The following is a 25,780-nucleotide window of genomic DNA, read 5'->3' on the forward strand; positions in this document are numbered from 1 at the left end:
TTTTTTTTCACATCAGAAGAAAGTATGTTTTTTGCATTCTTAATCTGATTTGAAGAAGCAGTCAAGAATGAAATGCTAATTTTTATGGAGGCGAAGTTTCGCTTTAGTTAATTCAAATGATGATTTGATTCTACGAAAACTTCAAGTCAGGCAACGAAACATGAAATTAGTGTCTTCTTGACTGTGGAAAATGAATCTAATCACTGCAAGTTAGCAGCGAAACACGAAATTAGTGTTTTATTTGACCTTGGATTTTAAAATAACGGATTTTCATTGTCTTTCGATTGGGGGAAATGAATTTTGCCTATTTGTAAAAAAAATTAAAAAAAATCCTTAGTCCACCCATCAAATTACTGATGTACTATGGTTCACAAAATTTTATGAGTGGAAGATTCATTAAAATAATCTTATTTATTTTATTTATTGTTGTCGTTTTGAAATATCGATTGTACCCACAAAATGTTGGAACTTATAGAACATTTAGTACCTGAATAAGCTACCAGCATCTTCAGGCCTTCAATAAGTAGGAAACGAGTAGACGATTTGAGAATACACACTGCATCGCATACGACTTTTGACTGAGCATCTGCAACGATCGCTAATTCATAAGTAGTATAGAAATAGAAGACACGACACAACATAAATTAAAAAAAAATCTATTTTAATTAGGAAAAGATTTTTGGAAATTTTTCTAGTATTTTTTTCTTTGGGGTGAAGGGCTCCTTGCCTCCCCCCCCCCCTCTGGGTGCGCCACTGATTGCACTGAGCAAAAATCATCTACTATATAAAGACTTTTACAAACATCCATGTTCCAACAGCTTACGAACTCGCATCTGGGGAGAGAGTCTCCGTTCTGTCATTTAAAAATAGGAATGCTTAATTTATTTATTAATTTTTTTTTTTTTTTTTGAATCAGTAATAGAAGTAACAGGATTATGGAGAATTAGATGAAAGAAATAATTATAAGAAATACGTAAACACTAAATAATAATTAATATAGTAGCACAAGTCAAAATAAATAATAAAAAAAATCCTAGACGGAACACTTAATCAGCATCGAAGAGATAAATGCCAAAAATAGTATTTGGTTGAGAAATCCCTGTAAGGAAAATCATACAAGGAAGAAGGAGATGTGAGACGAATAAGACTAGATGGTTGGACACGATAAAGATCAGAACCCTAAAAGACAGTGGATAGCTAGTGAAATATCAGCAATCTATTTCTGCTATCAATTGAAGATGCCTTCGCATATTTTCTCATCTCCCCATTTATGTAGTTTTCCTTCAACCCTTTGCGCCAATTTACATACGAATAGTGATCACTTGATCGTTGATAACACGGGAAACGTGAATGTACAATGAAAATCAGTCAAGGAAATTAGCACGCACTATACAGTTTAACGAACTCGGAGTTGAAAGAGAAGACTCATGTTTAATAAGAACGTCGTTTCTCCTCTGCCGAATTCGTGCTTCGGGTCCTTTTTTCACTTCCCACTGATAACTTTGTTACCGACCTACCTAGTTATTTTACTATCGGTATCCATCATATAACCATGATAAATAAACGCCTTCGTAATCCCACGTATTTCACGAACACAAATATAAATGCTGTTTAAAATAATTATAATTTCAAACATAGTCTTCCTCAAAAACGCACACCTGGTCTTGCATTTTTCTTTTTTCTTTTTTTTTTTTTTGGTTGTAGTGGGGGCGTGTTTTTCCCTTGACCCAATTCGCGGCATTCTTATAAGAGTAGACAGTTTTATTTATTTATTTTTTTATTTTACAAATAAGTCAGTTGGCCAAATGATGCTCAAGTTTACTTTCCGGTTATTCCTAACGCGTTTAATCAAATCATTATGAAGATTTTCATTTATTTCTCCATATTATTAAAGTTGGAACGAATAGGTTTCATATCTACCAAAACGCGATCCATTATGGACATTCTTCTTAATCCGTAACACATTTGTCATCTCGTGTAACTCTCTGTAACAGCTGACTGCAACAGAGAGCGAGGAGGTTTCACAGAATTTTCCATACAGATGACTTCACGATTAGTTCGATCGAAGAGCCTAATTGCAGAGGAATGCTCGGAAAATATCACCCAACGTTATAAAACAAGGAAAGGAAAGGATAGAAAATTTCCTGCGAATGCAGGAAGTTTTCTATTGATTTCTCCTCCGTTTGTTGCTTCAGATGCTTTCGACCTCTGCTATCATCCAAACTACTCTCACATTGAAATCGTATTTGAAGCATCTTTATTTTCATAAAGATCATCCTCCCAAACTCCTGGTAAACAGTAATTACAGATTTTATGGAATATAATTTGAGCACACCTTTCAAACTTTTCTTAGGTTTAATCCATTTAATGTCAAGTCAAACAGGTTCCTCTGTTGTTGCCAGGAAGTGAAGAATGATAGTCGGAAGTTCCTGTGAAGGTCCTTCCACAGTGTAAGTTCTTTTACTTTTTTTTATTTTTTAAATCATTTTCTAAAACCCCGAAAATTGATCACGCTTAGCAATCCCATGATTAGTGCAATACCAAATTAGATTAACATTGCACTAACATTATACGTTTTTTTAGGAAAAGCACTAGTTCCAACCAGTGCTTTTCCTTTTCCGCACCCATCTCTAAGTCTGTCATCGTTCAATCAGTTGCAACAAAATCTGGAATATAATTCTGTCTCACGTCACTTAAGGATTCTTATGAAAGTCAGTGTTACAGGACTAAATTGAAGGAGACTTTCTTTTGTAGACATCTCTAGGACGCAACGCTCAACAGTCTTAGGTCAATTTGCCCAAAACTTGCTTCATGCGTTGACTTCTGACAATTTCCTTATAATTGGAGAGCAGTTGTACAGAAGGAAAACGAGAGTAAAACACTGGGCAGTATTTTACGAATCTGTCAACTCTTATTGCATGCTCCTGCTGTTTATTATCTCTTTCTTTCACACATAATGAATTACAACTCAAAGAAACAAAATTTACTACGGATCTTAAAATTTCTCCCATAACAAAAAAAAAAATAAAAAAAATCACGAAAAACAACAAAAATCAACCAAAAAAATTCGAATTCGTAATTGGTTCATTAAAATTCGTGGCGTAAAAACAACATACATGGTGTACACCACTACCTACAGTCACCTAAACCAGAATTACTATTCCTAACAGAACTCCAACTGGTAATCTCAACGACCACTGTTAATCACACATGTCCAGATACCACACATTACACAATTTCTTCCACTACAAGGTTGGCACTTGTGCATTCATCAGAACCGATATCCCATATCAGAGATTGCAAAACTTCGAATCCTCCCTATTTGATCTGCTTGGCTAAAAATTTCTTTACCAAACCAACCTGTCACTTTCATTTGCTGTCTCTATCGGTCCACAAATTCCGATAACCATTCTGATCTCATTAACTCTCTCTCTCTCTCTGTAAAGCTCGATTTTTCGCAGTTGAAATACTATTAAGTGAGGTTATTTTCGCTATTAAGATAACCTCACTTAATAGTGAGGTTATCTTCTTGGACGATTCTACACTCAGAAATCAAATTTACTTCCTTTCTTCAATTTTATAATCACTAGATAAAAAAAGTGGAAATAAATGGAAATAATGGCGCTGATGTAGATGATTGGTAGTGGTGGAGACAGAAAGTTGTTGTATAGTATGTGTCCTCTCGCGATGAGTCTTCGGACTCCTTGGGGGTGTTACGCATAATAATAATAATAATATGTTGTAATTCTTTCATCAAAAGAGCTTTGAATAGTTTTGATATCTATACCTCTTCAAATATAGAAGAAATAACTCGTATTCCTATCCCTTATGTGCAATGCATAGTGAAGGCATTACGAAAGTTTTAAAACCACTAAACATTTTTGTTATCTTTCGCCCCATCAGAAAAATCTCTACCGTTCTCACTTCTCCAAAGAACAAACTTCAACATATCATTATCCAGGCGCCTACCAGATTCCATGCTCTTGTGGATTATCTTATTTCGGACAAACAGGAAGATTTTTCGGCTAGAAGAACACAAGTCTTATATTCAATACCGTGAGCCTGATTAGTCTGGACTTGCAGAGCATGCTATCAACACTAGACATAGAGTTCATTGGAACAAGACAAGAGACCTTCACAAAAGTCGGTTCCTCATGGAACGGCTTTATAAAGAAACGTGTGAAACGTTACTTCACTCTGCTAACTTAAACAGATCCAATGGTATACGTCTATCCCTTTGTGGGAGATAGTACTCTTTAAATCAGCTAATCTTTCCTAACTTTATTTTATTTAATTGTATAATTCTTTTTAAGAAGTTAGGAAATGTAATGACCTTTTCTAATTATCTTACATTAGCTACTCAGGTCGTGAGGTCCCTTTTACGGGGTAGTATGGCACCATCTCAATTTTCCCCACATTTTATCCGGGCTCGGGACCGGCATAGCTGACGAATCAGGCCTAATGATGGGGCTTAACCCCTTAACGTACCAATTAGAAAGCGGTCGTTTTTCTGCCAATTTTTTGGGCGAGGGTGATTTGCTGGATCAAATTCATCATTATTTGAAAAAACAATGATGAATTTGTGCAAACGCAAACGAAATAGCCGATACACGTCGTTGGCAACTTTCCTCGGCTGAAAGGAAATAGGCACAAGATTGTCTAGCGTCTATATTCGGTTGTACTTATATGTGAAACCAAAATTCAAAATCAATTTTGGTGCAATAAACAAAAGACGTCTTTGTATGTTAAGGGGTTAAGTATTCTGACTATAATCTGTGTGTGTGTTCACGGGGCCGGTTTGCCTGCTTGCGGGAGGGAAAAAACCCCAGATAAACTCGGGAGAAAAAACTCTGCTGTCCATGCCGAAGTCCGGCTAATAAAATAAAAATAAATAATCTACTTAGGTGGTGTCTTTTGGAATTGTCAATTATTGTTTGATTAGCCTTTTACATTCTTGTACTGAAGATGATTTTGATACTTAGACGAAAATTATACTAATAAAAAAATAATTTAAGTGAGTTTATTCCGGTATTATAATTTATTTAGATATTAACCAAATCGAGTGGCCAGCACGCTTCTCAGATTTAAACCCCATAGAACCCGCTTGGGACGCAATCGGGAGATGTATTACTCTCAACTGAGGCAAACTCAGGCGAGACTCGAGGCAAACTGGCCCGCTCCGCTGGAGGAGGAGCGGGCCAGTTTGCCTCAAGAACTCCTGAATCAGCAGTGGGATAGTGGTGGAAGAACAAGAGGTCATCCCTCGAAATTAAGTAAGAGTGTGGTTAACAAGGGTGTGAGGACTAGATTTTTCGCTTGCAGAGTGGTGAATGAATGGAATCAGTTGCCTGACCTCGATTGTGAGTGCTTCGTCTGTAAATGAATTCAGGAAGAGGTATGACAGATATTGTGTGGAGAGTTTGGGTCTCCCGTGGTGAGTCTTCTGACTCCATGGGGATAACAATATAATAATAATAATAATAATCACTTGGTACTAAACATGGTACAAGTTTGTGAGCTGCATCGCAGTTCGGGATGAAAATATTCCATACTGAAATGTCTCTTCACATAGCTTTCTATAAGCATTCTACCTTAATTCCTTAACACCATCCTTTGGAATTTTGTAACTTTGCCCCAAAAGCACATTGCAATTTAATTTGTACGAAATTTATAACACATCCATCCATCTTCAAGGCCCACCTTTCCTAATTGGGTTGTGCAGGCAGCAGCTGTAAGAGGGACTTCCAATGGTCACGATCCTCCGCCACCAAGCTCAGGTGTTCTGGTGGGACTCCCAGATGTGTCCACCCAAGGTTTTGGATATAATCTATCCAGCAAGTCCTTGGCAAATAGGGCCTTGGCTCCCCCCCCCCCCCCCAGCAGGCCCTCTTTGCAGGGGAGCCTCTCTTGTGGCACTCATCCAGGTGCCTGTACCATCATAACTGTGATCTCTCAACACGGAGAAGCAGCAGTTGAGTATTGAGGATTTCCAAAATTGCAGAGCTTCTGACCCTATTGAGTCTTGTCAGCCCCGCAACCCCTCGAAGGAACCTCATTTCAGCAGCTTGTATTTGAGTTTGCATTCTTTTGGTCATTACCAAACTCTCATGACCATAGGTGAGGATGGGGACATAGACTGTATTGAAGACAGCCAGCTTTGCCTTCTGGCTTAACTCCTGCTTTAATACTACTGAATGGCCAAGCTCCTGCAGTATTGCACTTGCTGAGCTAATTCGAGTATCTAGTGTCCCACTTTCCATCACGCATGAATATGGACCCAAGGTATTTAATCTTCTTCACCTGCCTCAGTGGGACTCCACTCACATGTAGAGTGCACTGGGATGGTTATCTTGAAACCACAAATGTTTCGATTTTGGCCACACTGAACTTCATCCCCTGGCTTCTGCACAAACAACTACAAACCTATCCAGGATCTGCTGGCAGAGCTAAGCAGAACTAGGTCATCTGCAAAAAGCAGATGTCCAGTGCTACATCTTCCAATTCTGACACACTCACTGCCTCGGCTGTGCCTATCAATCCAGTCCATAAAAATTATGAAAAGGAGAGGTGACAGAACACACCCTTGACAGAGACTGTGAAAGGTTCAGACATTGTGCTGTTTGCCCTGACACAAAACTACGGGCTTTCATACAGAAACTTGACGGCAGCTAATAGTTGGCCATCCACTCCATACTCCTGTACTACTTGCCAAAGCTCATCCCAAGGAACCTGATCATGTGCCTTCTCCAAGTCCACAAAATATGTGTAGACATTCTAAGCATATTCCCAAGATTTCTCAAAGACTTGCCTTAAAGTAAAGATTTGGTCAGTTGTGTTTGTACCCGAAAGAAAGCCACTTGGAACTCTGACTCAACTGTGCTCCTGCATCTTCTTTCCAAGCACCTAGCATATACTTTCCCAGGCAGGCTGAGCAGAGAGATGCCAAGGTAGTTGCTGCAATCTCTCTGGTCTCATTTGTGTTCTCGAGTCAGCCAGAGAACATCGTTTCGATTTAAGGCATTTAGCATTTTGGGGCCAAATTTCATCTTCACAGCAGCCCTGGGGCCGATTTTAGCAATTTTATTGCTTAATGGACCTCTTCTGCTGTGAGACTACTCATCTCCCCGATCTGCTCCTCTTGGATGTCCCCAGGTGCCAGGCCACCTGGGTTAAGAACTCTCAAAGTATTCCCTCCATTTGTGGAGGATATCTTTCTCGGTTGTTAAAAGTGCACCATCAGAGGCCTTAATTGCCTTTGCTGTGCACGATTTCCTCCCTCGAAGATGGCAGATGGTCTGCCAGAATATCTTGTTTGCATTTGCAAACAAGATATTCTGCCAAGTATAGGATGAGTCTAATCTTTCTCCAAAGGATACCCAAGATCTCTGCTGTCTTTACTGCCTCAACAGCAACTTTTTGCCCTCAGTATACCGGAAATGCATCTCGGGTAACCTGACTCTAAGCCATGTTAGGTAGGCCTCCTTTTTTGACCAAACAGCTTTTTGTATCTCTTGGTTCCACAAAGGTGTCCTTTTCTAAGGCATTCAATGGGCACGGCATGGCATGCCCATCGCCATGCTGCGCCGCTTTTCCAGCATGAGAGTGCAGAGGCAGTGACAGTTGTTCTGAACAGCTTCCACTCCTCAACATCTGCAGTATGTCTGGGAATCTCTTTGAACCTGAAGGAGATGGTATCTGTAAATTTCTTCCTCACAGTCTCATTTTCCAATGCCTCCCATTTCATGTGGTATAGCTGCTTAGGTCTACCAGCGTTGATGGTAGCATTTGGTTTCTGTATCCATAGAGTGCAGACAACAAGGTGGTGGTCAGTTGAGAGTTCTGCCTCTCTCTTCACACGAATGTCCAGCACTGAGGAAAATAGGTCTGCTGAGACTATAAAGAAGTCAATCAAGAGGGGTTTGTCCAAATGTATCATTGTACCAGGTATACTTATGGACTTCTCCAATAATTTCAACCCATTAGCATTAAGGTCAGGGTCTCTGTTCCTCCCAACCACACCTCTCCATGGAATTTATTCTCTTTACTCTTGGATGCTATTTCATCTATATTTTCATAATTAAAATCATCCATAATGATTACTGCTCTTTTAATTTACTTGATAATTTGTTTATATATTTCATTGTGACTACTATCAACATTACCAGATCTATACCAGCATGCAACTAAATATTTCATTCTATCCATCCCCACCTCTCACCATACTGCTTCAAACCACTATTTCTTCCTTGCATCTCCATCTTTTATAGGTATAATATAGGTATACTCTTTGTCATCAACAGCACTCCACATCTATTTCTGCCAGTGCATCATCCTCATCAAGCCACTTCTCACTGATTATTCTGACAATTTTTGGATGAACGAACTCAATGTAAAAATGTTTTTCCTCTTATTTCTGATATTTCTGTCATTTGTATGCACAAGTAATAGTTAATTTCTGGGTCATTAACAAGTTTTACCAATGCCACTTCTGAAATATGATTCCTCTACGCCTTTCCCTAGCCATTTCACACAACTTTAGTCCTTTGTCTTATTCAACTTCTCCACGTAATGTCAGCGGCACCTCATGCAAATTCTTCCCATGCAAATATATTACACTCACGGCACAATACCATTCTTGAAAAATTCATGATTCACTTTATTTGTCTTTTGCACTGACTTACACAATGATCTCCGTTTCAACACCATTTTGTTCCAAAGCACTAAACAATTTAAAATAACACTGTCTAAAATATTTAATCAAAAATAATCAATCTAAAAATTGCACAATACTTATTAAATTAAATTATCTTGCTGTAGTCAATATTATGATACTCGCCATCTAGTGGCAAATTCTGCCAGATCTGCAAATCTTACCAGATGTTGCTAGTGCTATTCAATTTCAGCATTACTTGGAAAGCTTCAAGCAGGGATGGAAAAAAAAAAAAAAAAAAAAAAAAAAAAAACATACACAATTTTACGCCTGAAAACACGATGGACAATAAGAGGAATGTTGTTGGTTAAAAATATGACAACACATCAGGAAACACTGTCCTATTATTTGGTAAGCACTGATGCTAAATCCAATAAAATCTTTAAGACATCTTAAAGACTGACCATTTTGTGTGAAATCATTTTTGCACAAAATTCATTGTATCAATCTCTTGACAATGTTGATAAAGAAAATATTTGATTCTGTGGGCATCTTTTAAAGGGTTTGGAGGAAAATTCTACAAAGCAAATAGTGTGTAGTGGGTTCTTTTTGGATACTATTCTTAATAGTTTGACCTTTTTTTTTTTTTGAAGATACTCTCAATGACAGTTATGCTTATCTTCTCAGAAAATTTTGTTATTCTATGGACATCAATTTCTTCCAAGATATTTCTAAAAGGATGAGCACAAACATATGCAATAAATGCAGTGCTGGATTTTCTCAATGAAAGTTTTTTTTTCATGCCTTGTTTACAAGTCAATTTACAACATCTAGATCATAAGCAGTAAAAATTAACAAATGCTATAGCAATTTCATATAACTAAATTGCAATGTTCCCCAAGATTCTGTTTTTGGTCGAGTATTATTTATAATTTACATCAACGACTTCTGTGACTCACTGTTATCAAGTAAGTTAACACCTTTGCAGATGACACTGCATTGATATTCATTGCAATTTCTGTAAATGAAATGCAAAACATGGTCAAAACAAATCTGAAAACAGTGATCTGTTTTCAGATCAGTTTGACTATTCACGTGTAACCAGTTTGACAAACTGGTTACAAGTGAATAAACTTACTCTCAATGCTTAAAAAAAAAAAAATTAAAATTAAATACACCTGTTGCCAAAACCAAATTTTTCATCTGTATATTCCTATATAATTGGAATTGTGAAAGTAATATAAATTGTAACAGTATGGAGATAGAAAACATGAATACCGATTTAGGATTAAAAATGGACAGCTAAGCAGGAAACCACATAGTAAGTTGCAGACTTCTGTAATATCTTGAGTCTGCTTTTTAAAGAGATTCTTAACTATGACAATGTTAAGAACATTGTATTTCACTTGGATGCAGACTGTATACAGTACAGTATATCAAGCTGGGGAGGAACATATCACATCACACTACAAAAACCATCTCTTTATAAAATAAATTAATACAAAGATATTACAGTGAATGCCAAATATACCACATTAAATATCTTACTACTTAGACAATTATATATTTACAGGATATAAAGTCTGATAATGCATATGCAAGCATTAGCAAGGATATTTACTTCTACAGAAAATCGGACTTAAAATACAGGGTGTTTCAAAGAGAATGTTCCGATTTGAAAATTAGATATCTCTGCAACCACAAACCACAAATGAATGTGACTTGTACTATTTGTAATTGTGTTGAGTGAAACATTAGACCTAACTTCATACTTGGTAATTTATTTTTTATCGGTACCACATTTTCATTTATTAAATATAATTATTTGAAATCGGGTCATTCTTATTGAAACACCCTGTATTTAATTCCAAAAGCATAAAATCAATTAATACACAAACATTATATATATCTATATATGGCTCCAAAAATCATTAATGGCTTACTTCTCTTAATATGTAACAAGACGAACATAAACACCTACGGAAAGCTGATTGGAGAGTATTTAACTTTTTATAAGAATATTGAAAATTCTTTAGAATAAGAAAATTAAATCTAAACGATAAATGATAATAATTTTAATGATAAATTGGAGTTGCTTTCCCTGTAGTTGGTGGAGACGGAAATTTGCAGAGTAGGTGCCCTCCCTTGATGAGCCTTTGAACTCCTTGGGGGTGTCATGTAATAAATTATAAATTATAATTCCCAATATCATTTTAAAAAAATCTTAGTGTTTAGGCTTATATGTTGATTCTCCAGCATCGCATGTTGTTTAAGGAAATTAACACTGTAATAATAATAAGCTAAATTCTTTTATTTCCCTTATAGGTGAGGCCTTTAAACCCTATCTAGCTTTTTGGAGACTGAGTGGGCAGTTCAGTCTCTACTGGTAGCCAACCCGAGATAGCTGGCCCATGTCAATCGATGGCCGCCTAATTATAGGCGGCCATCGATTAAGAGACCAGAAAGCAAGTGCTGCCATCTCTTGGTACCTAGTCCTAACAGAATATGTTATTGTCTGAATTAATGTGAGTTCTACGGTCGATTTTTTTGAGTTTATGGGATGAGAAACTTGAGTTTCCAAGAGAAAAAACTTGCTTCCCGTGCCAAAGATTGACTAACTTGAAAATCGGTCAAAGACAGGCTTAGAAAAAGCTCCTCCAGTCAGCAACTAGACTCAAACTAAAGTCTATCTTCGGGCGGCATAGTGCAGAAGATGCAAGCACCACTTCCACTAAGCTACACAGGCCTGGCTTGAAATATACAGAACATTATTACTGTGGGAAGCATGGGAATGGATAAACCTTGCACTCTGCTCAAATTGTGTAAATATTTCTGGAACTTACTATCATAAAACTATTAACCATATTCTTTTCCTGCTAGCAACCTATTTCTTTCCTCCCATAAATACTGTATTTTCCTCAGTTTGTTTTTAATATCTGTCTTTCTCTCATGCTTACATAATGAAGTCAGTGTACTAGCTGGTACACTGTTTACACAACTGAAGATATTAGATACACTAATTATATTTGTATGAGGGTGGTCTGAAAAGTTCTGGGACTAACAATGAAAAAACGAATTTATAATTTCAAAATTATTTTTCTTTTTCAACATAATCTCCCTTAAGACTAATGCATTTATTCCGGCGATGCTCCAGTGCCATTATCCAGTCCTTTAGTGGTTCTCAGTAAGATCCGCAAAATACTCTTCTACAGCTGCAATCACCTCTTGATTCGAAAGAAAATGCTGACCAGCATAGAAAAGTTTTAGTTTTGGAAAGAAATAGAAGTCAGAGGGAGCCAAATCTGGGGAATAGGGTGGATGTTCCAACAATTCATAGTGCAGATCCCTTAATTTTCTCATTGACAAAACACCTTTGTGGGTAGGTGCATTGTCCTGATGAAAGATGATTTTTTTCTTCCGCAAACCAGGTCTTTTCTCACGAATTTTTTCGTCTAGTGTGGTTAAAAGATCGGTATAATATTCCCCAGTTATTGTTTTATCCTTTTCAAGATAATTAATAAACAAAACGCTTTTAGTATCAAAACACCGATGCCATGATCCTTCCTGCTGATGGAACCAACTTTGTCTTCTTTGTCGCTGAACAACCGGCTTCTGTCCACTGTTTTGACTGTTGTTTGGATTCTGGTGTGTAATGGCGAATCCAAGTCTCACCCATAATAATAAATTGACATCCAAAATCAGTTTTATTCTTCTTAAAACGCTCCAAGCACTGTTCAGAGATTTTCATGCGAGTGTGTTTTTATGAGCAAGCATGGCACCCATCTTGCACAAAGCTTTTTTTTATTTGCAATTTTTCATGCAAAATATAACCTACATGTTCTTTTGAAATGGCTATAGTCTCAGCAATTCATGCACTTTGACTCGCTAGTCATCCAATACCATATTGTGCACTTGATCAATGATTTCTGGTGTTACATTTTTTGGACACCCTTCACGTGGATCATCTTCAAGGCTAGTACGGACACGTTTTAACTCGGCAGCCTATTTCTTAAATGTCAAAAACGAAGGAGAAGAGTGCTCATAAACTTTTATGAACTTCGAATGAATTTCTTTTGGCGTTAAACCTTCTTGTTTTATAAAGAATTTTATAAATGCACGATACTCAATTTTATCCATTTCAAGGGACACAGGCAACGCTTTTACTTCAGACAGCTGTATAAAACAAAATACTTGATAGAATGACTTGCAATTTTACATGGATGCTTATGACAGATGTACCAACTTAGAAAAAAAAAAAAATCTTGCCGATAGTCATGCCAACTATGGTCAAGTCCGAGAACTTTTCAGCCTACCCTCATATAAGAAACTAGTTACAAAATGTGTATAATAATGTTATTGCATATTATATTATATATATACGCTGCTACCAACCCTCCGCTGTTTTCCTCAAGCTACAAAATTCTGCATTGTACTGATATAGAATCTAACAACATACATTATCTGATCAATAGTATCCAGACACCTACTCGAAACTGTAATCAGACTTTCCCTGTGACACTTTCCAATGGTGGACATTAATACAGGGTGGGTCTACCCTTTGTTTCTATGACAGCTTTAACGCTGCCTGGGAGACTTTCTACCAGGTGTTGGAACATCTCTGGAGGAATGGCAGCCCATTCTTCCTGAAGAGATGTAGCCAGAGCAGTTAATGATGGGGTTGTTTGGGTCTGGAGCGAAGTCGGCATTCTAGTTCATTCGAAAGATGTTCTATGGGATTCAGGTCAGGGCTCTGGGCCGGCGCTAGTCCATTTCTGGAACGTTATTGTCCACAAACCATTCCCTCACACACCTTGCTTTATGCCAGGTAGCATTGTCATCCTGATACAGACAATAGTCATCACCGAGTTGATCTGCTACCATAGACAGTACGCAATGGGTGAAAATGTCCTTGTACCTTTCCGCATTTAGATTTCCAATTAGTGTTACATGAGGGCCAAGTCCATTCCATGAAAAACAATCCCACACTGTGATGCCACCTCCTCTAAATTTCACTGTTGGCACTACACACACTTGCAGGAATTGTTCTCCAGGCATTCGCCACACTCAGCCCTACTTGGTAAAGCATGATTCATCACTCCAAATCACACATTTCCAGTTGTCTACTGTCCAGTGACGTCGCTCTTTACACCACTGCAAGCAGCGCTTAGCATTCACAGGAGAAATGTTTGGTTTATGGGCAGCTGCTCGACCATGGAATCCCATTCCTCGTAATCTAAATGCACAGTCATGGTGCTGGCTGGAGTTAGTAGCACTGTGGAATTCTTGGGTGATTGTCTCACTCGATGTCTGGCGATTTCCATGAACTATCTTCTTCAATGCTTGATAATCCCAGTCTGTCATTAAATGCAGCCTACCCGACCGTGGTTTTGTTGTGCCTTCACATTTCCATTTCACAATGACGTCACCAACTGTTGACATATTACTTACTGATGTGACAACCAATAACTAGTCCATGTTCGAAGTCACTGAGCTCCCTTGTCCTACCCATTCTGATCGTACTTCTTATCACTGAACAGCACACAGCTCCGTGCCTCCTTTTATACCGGTAAGTGAGGTCATAGTGACATCTTGATGTCAGTTTACGAATTACAGAGGGGGGGGTAACCGGATACTTTTGATCAGATAGTGTATTCTGCTTTATACAACTAAACATTATATCTAATAAATATAATTAGATACACTAATTATATTTATTATTATTATTATGATTATTAAGAGACTTCCAGGGAGGCCACATACTACATGCACCAGCTATCATACTTCTTGAATTCATTCAAGAATAAGTATGATAACATTCAATTGCAATCCATTCCAATCATGCGCCACCCAATGAGAGAAAAATCTAGCATTCACCCCCCTTCTCAGTGGCATTCATTCTCAGCTTCCAAGGATGCCTCTTTTGTCCTTTCCCCACCCTCCATAAATTTACAAATTCCATCAGCTGAAATCCTGTATGACCCTTTCAGAAGCTTGTAAGTCTCACTCATATCACCAAATGTTCTCCTGTTGCTTGTGTCTGCAGTCTACAAATTCTCAATCTGTCTTCATAATCAGCATTCCACAATCCTGATATCATTTTTAACACTCTCCTTTGCACTCTCTCCAATATATCAGAATCACAATGGAAACCAGGAGACCAGACCTGTGCACAATAGTCCAAGTTAGGTCTTATCAAGGCCTTGTAAAGAGGCAAAATGACATCCTTATCTTTACATGTGAACATCCGTTTCAGCTTTGCAATTATCTTTTGAGTTGTATTTGCAATCTTTGCTACATGACCCCTGAACTTCACCTTCCTCTACTAACATTCCAAGATCCCTAGCCTCATGAGTTTCTTCTAGCATAATCCCACCAATATAATACGACATTGGATATCTAGTCACACTGAAGTGAATGACTTTACATTTACTGGCATCCATTTTCCCATGCCTGCAATTCCAGCCTATTCAAATCATTCTGCAAGTACTGTGTATCAGCAACATTTCTGATTACCCTACCTATCTTTGCATCATCAGCAAATAGCTGTATGTCACTTGTCAAATTCTTCCCAATATCATTAATATTTATATAAGAAACTAATTACAAAATGCGTATAGTAATGTTATGGCATTACTATACACATTGTGGGGCACCTGTTCATGGTGGAGGGGACCTTCCAGTGATGGTACTAGCCCTTTTCATTCTTCCTCTTTGTCTTTGTTTTTTTCCCCATATTCTTTGCTTTACTTCTCCTGAGTCTTTTTCACTATCCTTTTTTGCAGACTACCATCACTGGGATCCAACGCCCTCGCTGTGTTTGCCATGCGGTGCGACCCATGGACATCCAGAAAGAGGATCTTGGTAGTCTTGCACTACTCTCTGGCCTCTGCTTCGGCAAGATGGGTGGTCCTGGATGAACCAGCCAAGATCAGTCGGCTAGTGGGCTTGCCTGCAAGGGTCAACGGTATTGCAGTAAGTCTCTCACCCCACATGGTCCGGTGTTGGGATCCTAGGCTTGCTGTATCCTGGATGCTGGTATAGCATCCAGGATAGCCCTGGCATTCCGCTCCTGAGCGCAGGCAGTGGGTGTCCATAGGTGGACACCCACTGCCTGTGCTCAAAAATCAAAAACTTCTTGAGCATGAATCATTCATCCTCAAATGTTTCAGGGGACCCTAACAAAGTCCCAACCAAGCACTGGTACCATAGATCTTGTACCATAGAACTTTTGTTTCTTGCTTCTGTTTCCATATGTACAGCATATGGAAACAGAAGCAAGAAACAAAAGATATATGATGCTAACATAAATGTAGCATCATTATTAATCATACATGCTACAGGTGAAAAATCAATAGGGAAAATGTCACCCTTCTTTATTCAAAAAGGTTCAGAACTGACAGGACCTCCCGAAACTGTTAAGAAATTGTGTTCTGTTGATGTCCTTGTGGAAACATTGTGTCAGCAACATTCTGAGAAACTACTGAAAGTAACAACAATGGGTGGAATAGAAATTACAGTAACACCTCATAAAACACAACTCCTGTAGAGGAGTGATGTCAGAATGGGATCTCCTTGATGTTCCTGATGAGGGGATATGTTCAGAACTTAGAGATCAATGACTGGTGTGAAGTGAATCCTGATATGTAGGGATGGTCGCCTAATTCCAACCAAGAACATCATCCTTACTTTTGATACACCTAAACCTCCAACATCTGTAAAAACAGGGTATCTCAGCTGTCCTGTTAGAATATACATCCCTAACCCGCTGAGATGCTTTAAATGTCAGAGATATGGACCCAAACTGCCTGTCGTGGTTCTACTATCTGTGCTCGATGTGGTAGTAAAGAGCATGATAACAAATTTTGCTGTGCAAAAAAAGCTAAATGTGTCAATTGTCAGAGAGATCATCCAGCTTACTCTTTTGCATGTTCAGAAATGGAAAGATGAAAAAGAAAAACAAAGAATGAAAACAGAGCAAAATATAACATACCAGGATGCAAAAAGAAAGCTAGCCACTACCACACTTGCTTTGAGATCCTCTTGTGCTGAGAAGGCAACAATTAAGAAAGTGACAGTAGCCACTCAAACTTGTATGTCTGTTCCACCATCTGATAATTTCACCATACTGCACCTTATGATCACAAGTACTTCTCTGTTGAGTGCATCAATCACATGACCTTACTCTAGAGACAACTCCAAAAATGATCCCACTCGATGAAAACCCACTTGTCAAAAAAATTATGGCAAAGATATCACTTAACGATAAACCACCAGATACGCCCACAGAAAAAATGGATATTTCAGTACCCAGTGAAAATAAACTAAACTCACCAACTGACCCTAACACATCAGACATATTGAATACTCTACTAGAGGAAGAGATGGACTTTGGCCATCCATACTTCCCCAAAACAATTGATAAATATAAATATGACAAAGGTAAGCCCTCAACCTCCCGAAAACCAGACAAGTCTATAAAACCAAAACAATAGGAAAATTTGTACAATGGAACTGTTGTGGATTTCACCAGAATATTGATGATATCAAGATTTTGTTGCAGAAACACAAAAATTTCTGTTTCTGTCTACAGGAAACGTACTTAAGAACCAATGTGGACCCTACCTTTAGGAATTTCTGTTGTATGCAAGGATAGAACTGAAGGTGGTCCTGCTCATGGAGGAGTAGCTATCCTAGTGAGCAGTCATATTCCTTTCCATCAGGTCCAACTTAATACTTCTCTGGAAGCAATAGCGATTCGTTTCTCCATGGGATTTCTTATTACAGTATGTACAATTTATTTACCACCAAGTGCTGAATTAAATGAAACTGATCTTGATAACCTTATCTCACAACTGCCTGAACCCATACTTTTGATGGGTGACTTTAACTGTCACAATACTCTATAGGGTAGTGCCAACACTAATAGACGAGGTCAAATCATTGAAAGAATTCTTGATAATAATAACCTTTCCCTTTTAAATAACAAACTCAATAATTTCTTCCATATGTCTACCAGTTCATATTCTGCAATTGATCTTACAATCTGTTCCCCTTCCATTCTTCCACTACTCACATGGGATGTGGAAGAGAACATGTATGGAAGTGATCACTTTCCTGTTCTCTGCATAATGTCTTCACAGGAACCATTTTCACTCACACAGATATCTATATGGAAAATGGACAGGCAGACTGGAACACTTGCTCTCATCTTGCAAAATTTAATGCTGATGCCATCAGTCAAATGCCTATCAATGAAGCAGTAAAATATATAAGAGAGTGCATTGTCCAGGCAGCAACAACCTCCATTCCAAAAGCATCATCTCGGTTTCCACTCTATCCAAAGCCTTGGTGGAACCCAGAATGTCAAACAGCCAAAAAAAAAAAAAAAAAAAAAAAAAGATCAACACAGAGCATGGGATATATTTTGTAGATATCCCACCACATCAAACCTTCTAGCTTTCAAGCGTGCTCGAGCCAAAGCACACTATGCGAGGCATCAGAGTCAAAAATGATCACGGATCCAATTTACAACATCTCATTTAATCAAATGACAAGTCCAAAAATTGTATGGGATAAAATCTAGAAAATGAAAGGCAGATATAGAACACATAGTTTGTCTACCTCAGACCATAATGGAAGTGTTATTGCTGATCCCAAAGCTATTGCAGACATTCTGGGAGAAAATTTTGCCAGAATCTCAGCAACAGCTTCATATCCTCCTGAATTTTTAATTCTGAAAGAACAGCAAGAGAAACAAAGGCTAAATTTTTCTACCAATGTTCTTGAGCCATACCATCAGTCATTTGTTAAGGATGAACTAAAAAGAGCTCTTCTCCTACTATCTCACCCTAGTGCAGTAGGGCCTGATGATATCCATTATGAAATGATAAAACATCTATCATCATCTTCTATGGATCTCCTTCTCTTATTATACAATAGAATACTTGCAGAGGAAGGGCTTCCAAATTCTTGGCATAAGTCAATTGTCATTGCCATCTTAAAACCAGGAAAAGATCCAACACAAGTAAATAATTATCGACTCATTGCTCTTACCAGCTGCTTTGTAAGATACTAGAGAAAATGGTTAATGCCAAACTTCTCTGGTATTTAGAAAGCAACAATCTTCTCTCCAATACATAATGTGGGTTCTGTAGACATCGCTCAACTTTAGACCATTTAGAAACTTGTATAAAAGATGCATTTTTGAAGCAAGAACACCTTGTTTCAGTTTTTTTTTTATATGGAAAAAGTTTATGACACAGCCTGGAGATATGGCATATTAAAAGACCTATAACCTGGGTCTTAAAGTACACCTTCCTGTATTTATTAAAAACTTTCTTTCCAGGTGAATTTTCCAAGTCACAGTGGGAAACACGCTATCTCGATCATATCATCAAGAATATGGTGTTCCCCAAGGCTCTATCTTAAGTGTGACACTTTTTGCTGTTAAAATCAACTCAATCACCGAATAGCTTTCTCCCACTGTAGACAATGCTCTATATGTTGATGATGTCACAATTTACTGCCACTCCCATAACACGAGGGTAATTGAAAGACAACTTCAGCAAGCAATTGATCATGTTTCTCTGTGGGCTCTTAGTAATGGGTTTAGGTTTTCAACAGAAAAAAGTGTCTGTGTACACTTCTGTTGAAAACGCACTCTTCACCGAGATCCTGAATTAAGAATGGGATGCACTATTATTCCAGTAGCTACAGAAGCCAAGTTCTCGGGACTGAACTTAGATTTCTAGACACATTCGTGAACTAAGAGAAAAGCGCAAGAGAGCATTGAACCTTCTTCGCACTCTATCCTCTACTGAGTGGGGTGCTGATCGAGCTTCACTGCTCCAACTTTATCGTGCATTTATATGTTCAAAGCTGGATTATGGGTCTCAAGTCTATGGTTCTGTAACACAGAGTAACCTGTGATGGTTGGATTCCATCCATCATCAGGGTATAAGAATAGCCACTGGTGCCTTTCGCACATCACCCACTCAGAGTCTTTATGTTGAAGCAAATGAACCAGCTCTATCACTTCGACGGAAACAGTTGTCTCTTAATTATGCCCTAAAGATAAAGTCTCTCCCAGATCATCTTACATGGACTAGTCTCTTTTCTCTGCACTGGGAAGCTCAATACCACACACAATTCAAACTGCCATACTTTTGGTATGCATGTTAAAGAGACTATGCAAGCTCTTGGTATAAATGTTGACAACATTGCCTACCCTAAACATAACAGCATCCCTCCATGGCAGATCCCATCTGATTGCAGTAATTATACAGCAGAGTTACATGCCATTCAGCTTGCACTTGTTCATATAAAGAAAACTGCTACCAAAATTGTATAATTTACACAGACTCATTGAGCTCTTTACAGGCTATCTCCTCTCCTATGTATAATCCACATCCAGTACTTTATGAGGTGTTATACCTGTTTCACAAAATGAAAATCCTTAATTTTGATGTTCAGTTGTGCTGAATTCCCAGCCACATTGGAATTAAGGGAAATTTAGATGCAGCTGCTAAATCAGTTCAAACTTTCTCTGCATACTATTTGGAAGTACTATATATAGACTACAGACAGTTTATACGATCAAAGCAAATTGCTCAATGGCAGTCATCATGACAGGCAGGCAACATTTTAACAAACAAATTATATGGCATTAAACATGAAATTAAGCATTGGCATTCTAGTCAATGAATAAAGAGAAGAGAGGAAGTTGTCTCACTAGGCTCTGCATAGGTCACAGTCATCTTATACATTCTTATTTACTGAGAGCTAATGACCCTCTCATGTGTGAAAAATTCAATACACATCTCACTATTTATCATATACAGTACTGGTAGAGTGCCAGCACTTTGAACAAGAGAGGAATGAAATTTTTGCCTACCGACCATATACACTCAGGCAGATGCCACGATGTTTTTAATTTTTTACAAAGAATTAATTTATACAAACACATTTGACTGTAATTTTGTTTATATGTAAATAGCGTATTGCTTCACTTAACTTTTGTACATATATATTACAAAATATGTAATGTTTTGTGATGTATATGTGCAGGAGTTAAGTACTAATGTATATATTATTTCATTAATTTAATTTCTGACCAATCATGTATTTCTGTAGTCTTGTGTTACCTTGTTATAATTTTGTTAATATGTAAATACCACACTGCTAAACTTAATTTTTATGCATACATATTGTATAATAATTCCTATTTAATTCTATGCATTACTGTAATAACATTTGTTGTAATCTTATTGTAGTAATCTTATATGTAGATACTGTATTCCTTGGTTTGGTGTTGTACATGCATTTTGTTTATTAACTTGTATTGTTGTCTAATTATGTACTTCCTTAAATGCTGCAGTAATTTTGTTTAATGTAGATACTGCATTGCCCAGTTTAAATTTTGTGCATACATATTATTTACTTTTTTTTTGACTAATTATGTATTGCTGTAGGATACCTTGTATATTTGTGTAATTTTGTTTATATGTAGATATCACATTGCCAAATTTTATTTTTATGCATGCATGTTGTATAATAATTCCTTTTTGCCTATTTATGTATGGCTGTAAAAACATTTTTTATAATTTTAACTATATGTAGATACTGCCTTCCTTGGCTTGGTGTATTGTACATGCATTTTGTTTATTTAACTTGTATTGTTGACAATTTTTGTACAACTGTAACCTTTAACCTTGTGTGTTGCTATGCCCTCTGCAGCGATTCTGTTTCTATGTAGATGCTGCTTTGTAGAACCTAATTTTGTACAGGCATATTGTTTACAATTTTCCTTAACTGCTTATGTATAGTTGTAACCTTAGAATGGCACAGTATGACCTTTTGTAGTTTTTGTACGAAATAAATTATAAACCAAACCTGTTTTCCTCGAGCTACAAAATTATGCATTGTAATGATATAGAATCCAACATTATATTCTGCACATTTTAAAATTATTATTATTAATAATAATAATATTTTTTGTAGTATGTCAGTGACTGCACTATTGTGTTCATATGTATATAGAGTTTGGCATAATTTGCTAGGTTGCCAGCTAATGACTACTTTTTTTTTTTACTGTTTTATTTCAAAATTGATTCCATTTCCAAAATCATCAGCCTTTATTACATTATCTTTAACAAAAAACAAATTCAAAAACTATTATTAGTCAAACCAACAATTCAAAAAACAGTTTATTTACAGTTATGTCTATAAGAAATTCTTTCTACATCCAACAGCTCATCAACATTTTGGTAAGGAAGGCAACGTGTGCCTGTGATGTAGGTATGATGTAAAGAATTAAGTACAGTGTTCTGGGTTAAAATTTCCACAGGAAAGCAGGCACTGTCTTGCTGTTGAGCTGATTCTGTGCACCCATTGCTTCAACCTTGGAGGCACAGATGTGGCAAGGTGCATAGGGCATTATCAATTCCTCTGTCAGATAACATCCAGTTTGTCTCTGTGACTGCCAGAGAGGAGCAGCATTAATAGCTCACCTCCTCAATTGGCACAGACATAGTCTTCAGCAATTGCATCTGTATAGTTGAAACAGTTTTCCTTAAGGGCACATGATTATTAATGGCTGTAATTGGCCTTCATGAAGTTTTGCATGCCATGGGTCACAGTGCTTGACTTTACATTTGAAACTAGCAAAAATATTTTATTGTCAAAGAGTGTAAAGTAATGTGAACTCTTCATAAATCACCTTTTCCTGGTTTACATCATTCGCAACAGTATTAATTAGCAACTTAACAACTTTTTTTATTTTCAACATGACATAATGCTTTCCAAACAGTGCTGAAAAACTACAGGAGGGGACTTAAAAAGACACCAGTACCAAGCACCTGGCAGTGTTGAAGGACAACCATCAGCACCATTTAGTTGTGCTGATGGCAAATTTTTCATTTAGTTTTTTGGCAGAGATCATAATTGTGTGTCACCCATGTCACAGAGGCTGTGAGTCTCAAGGTATTCAAGTAGTCCTCTGTACAGGAACTCATACTGGTCCTAGGCAGGAAAAATCAGATATAAATACCAATTAATAGTTTGTGAATCGTGAATGCATTCTGAAAATAAAACAATATTTCAATATGTGTTAATTTTCATATTCTTGAAGTAATTAATCAGTAAGGATAATCATACAATTAATTTAAAAATTTTTTTATAGTGAACTACTTTAAAAAATTTCACCAGCAATGAAAACATACAGGCTTACTAATTTTCAAGACATTCCAGTAGTTAGTTTTGATTTTGCTCCAAATATTATTCATTGTGTGTGTGTGGGGGGGGGGGGGGGGAGGGTTATCTTTCTATAATCAGTTGTTATATATGTGTGTGCAGTCACTGTCATCTGACTTTCAGTTATTTGGCTAGATAAATTACCAGGGCTTCATATCATCTGGCTTAGTGCCCTAGTTACTAAAATGTTCAAGTAATCATTGATTTCTTTTGTATGTTCTACTTGTAGCCAAAAAAAAATTGATAATTATATTAATATGAGAACTGACATTTAATATTGTAGGTAGGTTGACCTTGAACTGAGTGGGATCAGTCTTAGCCAAAGAAGTATGGAGGTACAGGGATGGTAAGGAAAGGTTGATGAGATCACAGATCTGTGAGGTAGTGAAAAGAAGTAATGACAGTAGCATGACTTACAGGACTTCACATGAACTATTATGTCTGTATATTAATGCAAATAGTATCAGAAATAAAGATGCTGAGTTTGTGCCACTGACCAACTTAGTGTGAGCAAGGATTACTGGAATAAGCATACTTGGTGGTGAACTGAGAATGATATATAGGTGGAAAGAGAAATGAAGAGATACTGAATCTTCCACAGAGGAACTGTTCTTACTTAGGATGGAAGGTGGAAAATGGTAGTACATACAATGGCTTTACTGTGGAAAATGGCAGTAAATGTAATGGCTTTATTACATAAGATGGCAATAAATAGAATAGCATATATAATAAGATTTTGTTATAGGCTTCATCATCATCATCTCTCACACTACTACTATTTCCATTTACAACCATTTCAGCCTCACCAGCTCCTCTCCACTGATATCTTTAACTTCACCTCTCACTTCTTCTGATCATCTCTTATTCACATCACTCATTATACTTCTAGCAATAGTGTCTCCAGCTGGTTCATGCTAAATCCATTACTTTTGTACAAATGCATCCCAAACATTTAGACTCCACTCCCTTCACTGCACACAACTTTGCAAACATGCTATTCACAATTATTGCTCTCTGTCTCAACTCATCATTATCATAATTTGATAATACACTGGCTTCCTTTTCTCACCACAGTGTCATCTCATGCTCTCCTCAATAACCTACTGATATCCATCTTCAAAAACTCCTTATGTCCAAACAATATTTCCTTCCTACAACTACCACTAAATTTCTCACTCATTTACTTCTCATATCCAAAGCATCAGTTATTTTGCTAATCTTCTCCTAGAAACCAGACCTTGTGAACCCTCTTATTTACCACACCTCTAATAATGGAATCTCCATATATCACTGTTCTCTTGCCATGTTACTGTTCACTGAAAGCTTTATATTTAGTAAAAATCTATATCAAACCCACAAAGGTACACAATCATGCAGTTAAGCTGGGCTATGGAAAATAAAAAAAATATTTTGCCAAAACACAATCAATATTGTCAATTACTACAAAAATAAGACTTGTGTTTTCAAGATCTGCTTTTCATCGGCCTGGCACTAAGTGGCCCTCTTTTTGCAGGATGAAAATCTTGAGTTTGTAAGAGGAAAAACTCTGCAGCCTGCATATGAGCTAGCTAACTTATTTTCAGTTGCTGTGTATGTGTGGAAGGTAATCAGAGAAAAGAAATGAATCTGTTAATGTTTTTCTTGAGGCGTTGGAGTTATATGCATTGAGTATGTGACTGTTCTAAATGACAGAAGTATACAGAATGAAGGAAGAGGATGAGAAATTAATTTGGTAAGTCAGTCTGGAACTGACCAGTATATGGATGATGACTTGTGTTCTTACATTATTACATGGAAGTGGACAAATAATGGGGGCTAATTCAGTGGAGAAATATCCATGGAAATTGCTAATCATCTTCCAGAAAGAAGACCTTGTGAACTGTCTCATTTACCACACCTCTAATAATGGAATCTCCATATATCACTGTTCTCTTGCCATGTTGATACTGTTCACTGAAAACTTCTGTGACCTACATATGAGCTAGTTAACTCATCTTTAGTTGCTGCTTATGTGTGGCAGGTGAACAGAGAAAAGACTTATCTAGACTGGTAAGTGAACATTTTGCTTGTGGATGCAATTTAGCATTCTAAGGGAGGCGATGCAGTATTATCCTACACATTAGAGCAATATTCTAAGTTAGATAGATTTGAGATTTATAAAGAGTCAGGAGTTGAGCCATGTTCAGAAAAAAAAAAAAAAAGGAAGGTTTTTGGAGGCTGAAGAGGCTATGCCAAAATAGGCATGATATTTCTTCTGAGAAATAATGCATGATTATTTTTTGGAAGCTTAACAATTGAAAGCAATTAAAACAAATTTGGTATAAACATGAGCAATAAAAAAGACAAAATTATGAAAATGTGGGTGTCGAAATTTTTTATTCAAAAACACACTACTTTTTAGTGAATGGTAAACTAAATACAGAAATAAATAAGAGAATATGCAAAGGGTACCCATCAACAGTATGAGGAGTATAAAGTGCAGACTAGAAAGTTGACAAGTGTAGAGGAAAGAGAAATTGGCATATGAAAAGAGATTGGCTGAAGCAGTAAAGCAAAACCCTAGAGAATGCTATAGTTATGTTAATTAATAGAAGAAAGGGTGAATAAGGAAGGCTGACCTTAGCTGCTGGAGATGGAACATGAGTCACATCTGCTTAAAATATAGTGGATATGTTCAATAAGTATTTCATGTGAGTGGAGGTTTAAGAGTAGTATTGACCAGCAATAGGAAAGAGGATAGAAGACTGACAATTCAAGATTGGGAAATGTTTAGAATATTAAGTAACTCTGATTTTAATAAGGTGTGGCACTGGATAGGATATAGTTAGTGACTTTGTTACATTTTATAACAGAGTGACTAGTGTATTGGACAAGAGATAT

The 25,780-nt window shown here is 37.1% G+C and overlaps 1 protein-coding gene across 1 annotated transcript in view; it reads right to left on the reverse strand.

The window, feature by feature from the left end:
- Positions 1 to 21,837: 21,837 nt before the first annotated feature.
- LOC150108538 (tyrosine-protein phosphatase 69D-like) overlaps positions 21,838 to 25,780 on the reverse strand; it is a 655,365-nt gene continuing 651,422 nt past the window's right edge. Inside the window, exon 28 of the mRNA XM_090390483.1 lies at positions 21,838 to 22,669. Within this exon, the coding sequence (XP_090246609.1) occupies positions 22,586 to 22,669 (84 nt within the window). The 3' untranslated portion in view covers positions 21,838 to 22,585. The remainder of the gene's footprint in view (positions 22,670 to 25,780) is intronic.

Source organism: Typopeltis vanoorti, chromosome 3 (genome assembly GCF_054136105.1).
Source record: "Typopeltis vanoorti isolate ZY-2024b chromosome 3, IOZ_Tvanoo_1.0, whole genome shotgun sequence".
Classification (NCBI taxonomy): Eukaryota; Metazoa; Arthropoda; class Arachnida; order Uropygi; family Thelyphonidae; genus Typopeltis; species Typopeltis vanoorti.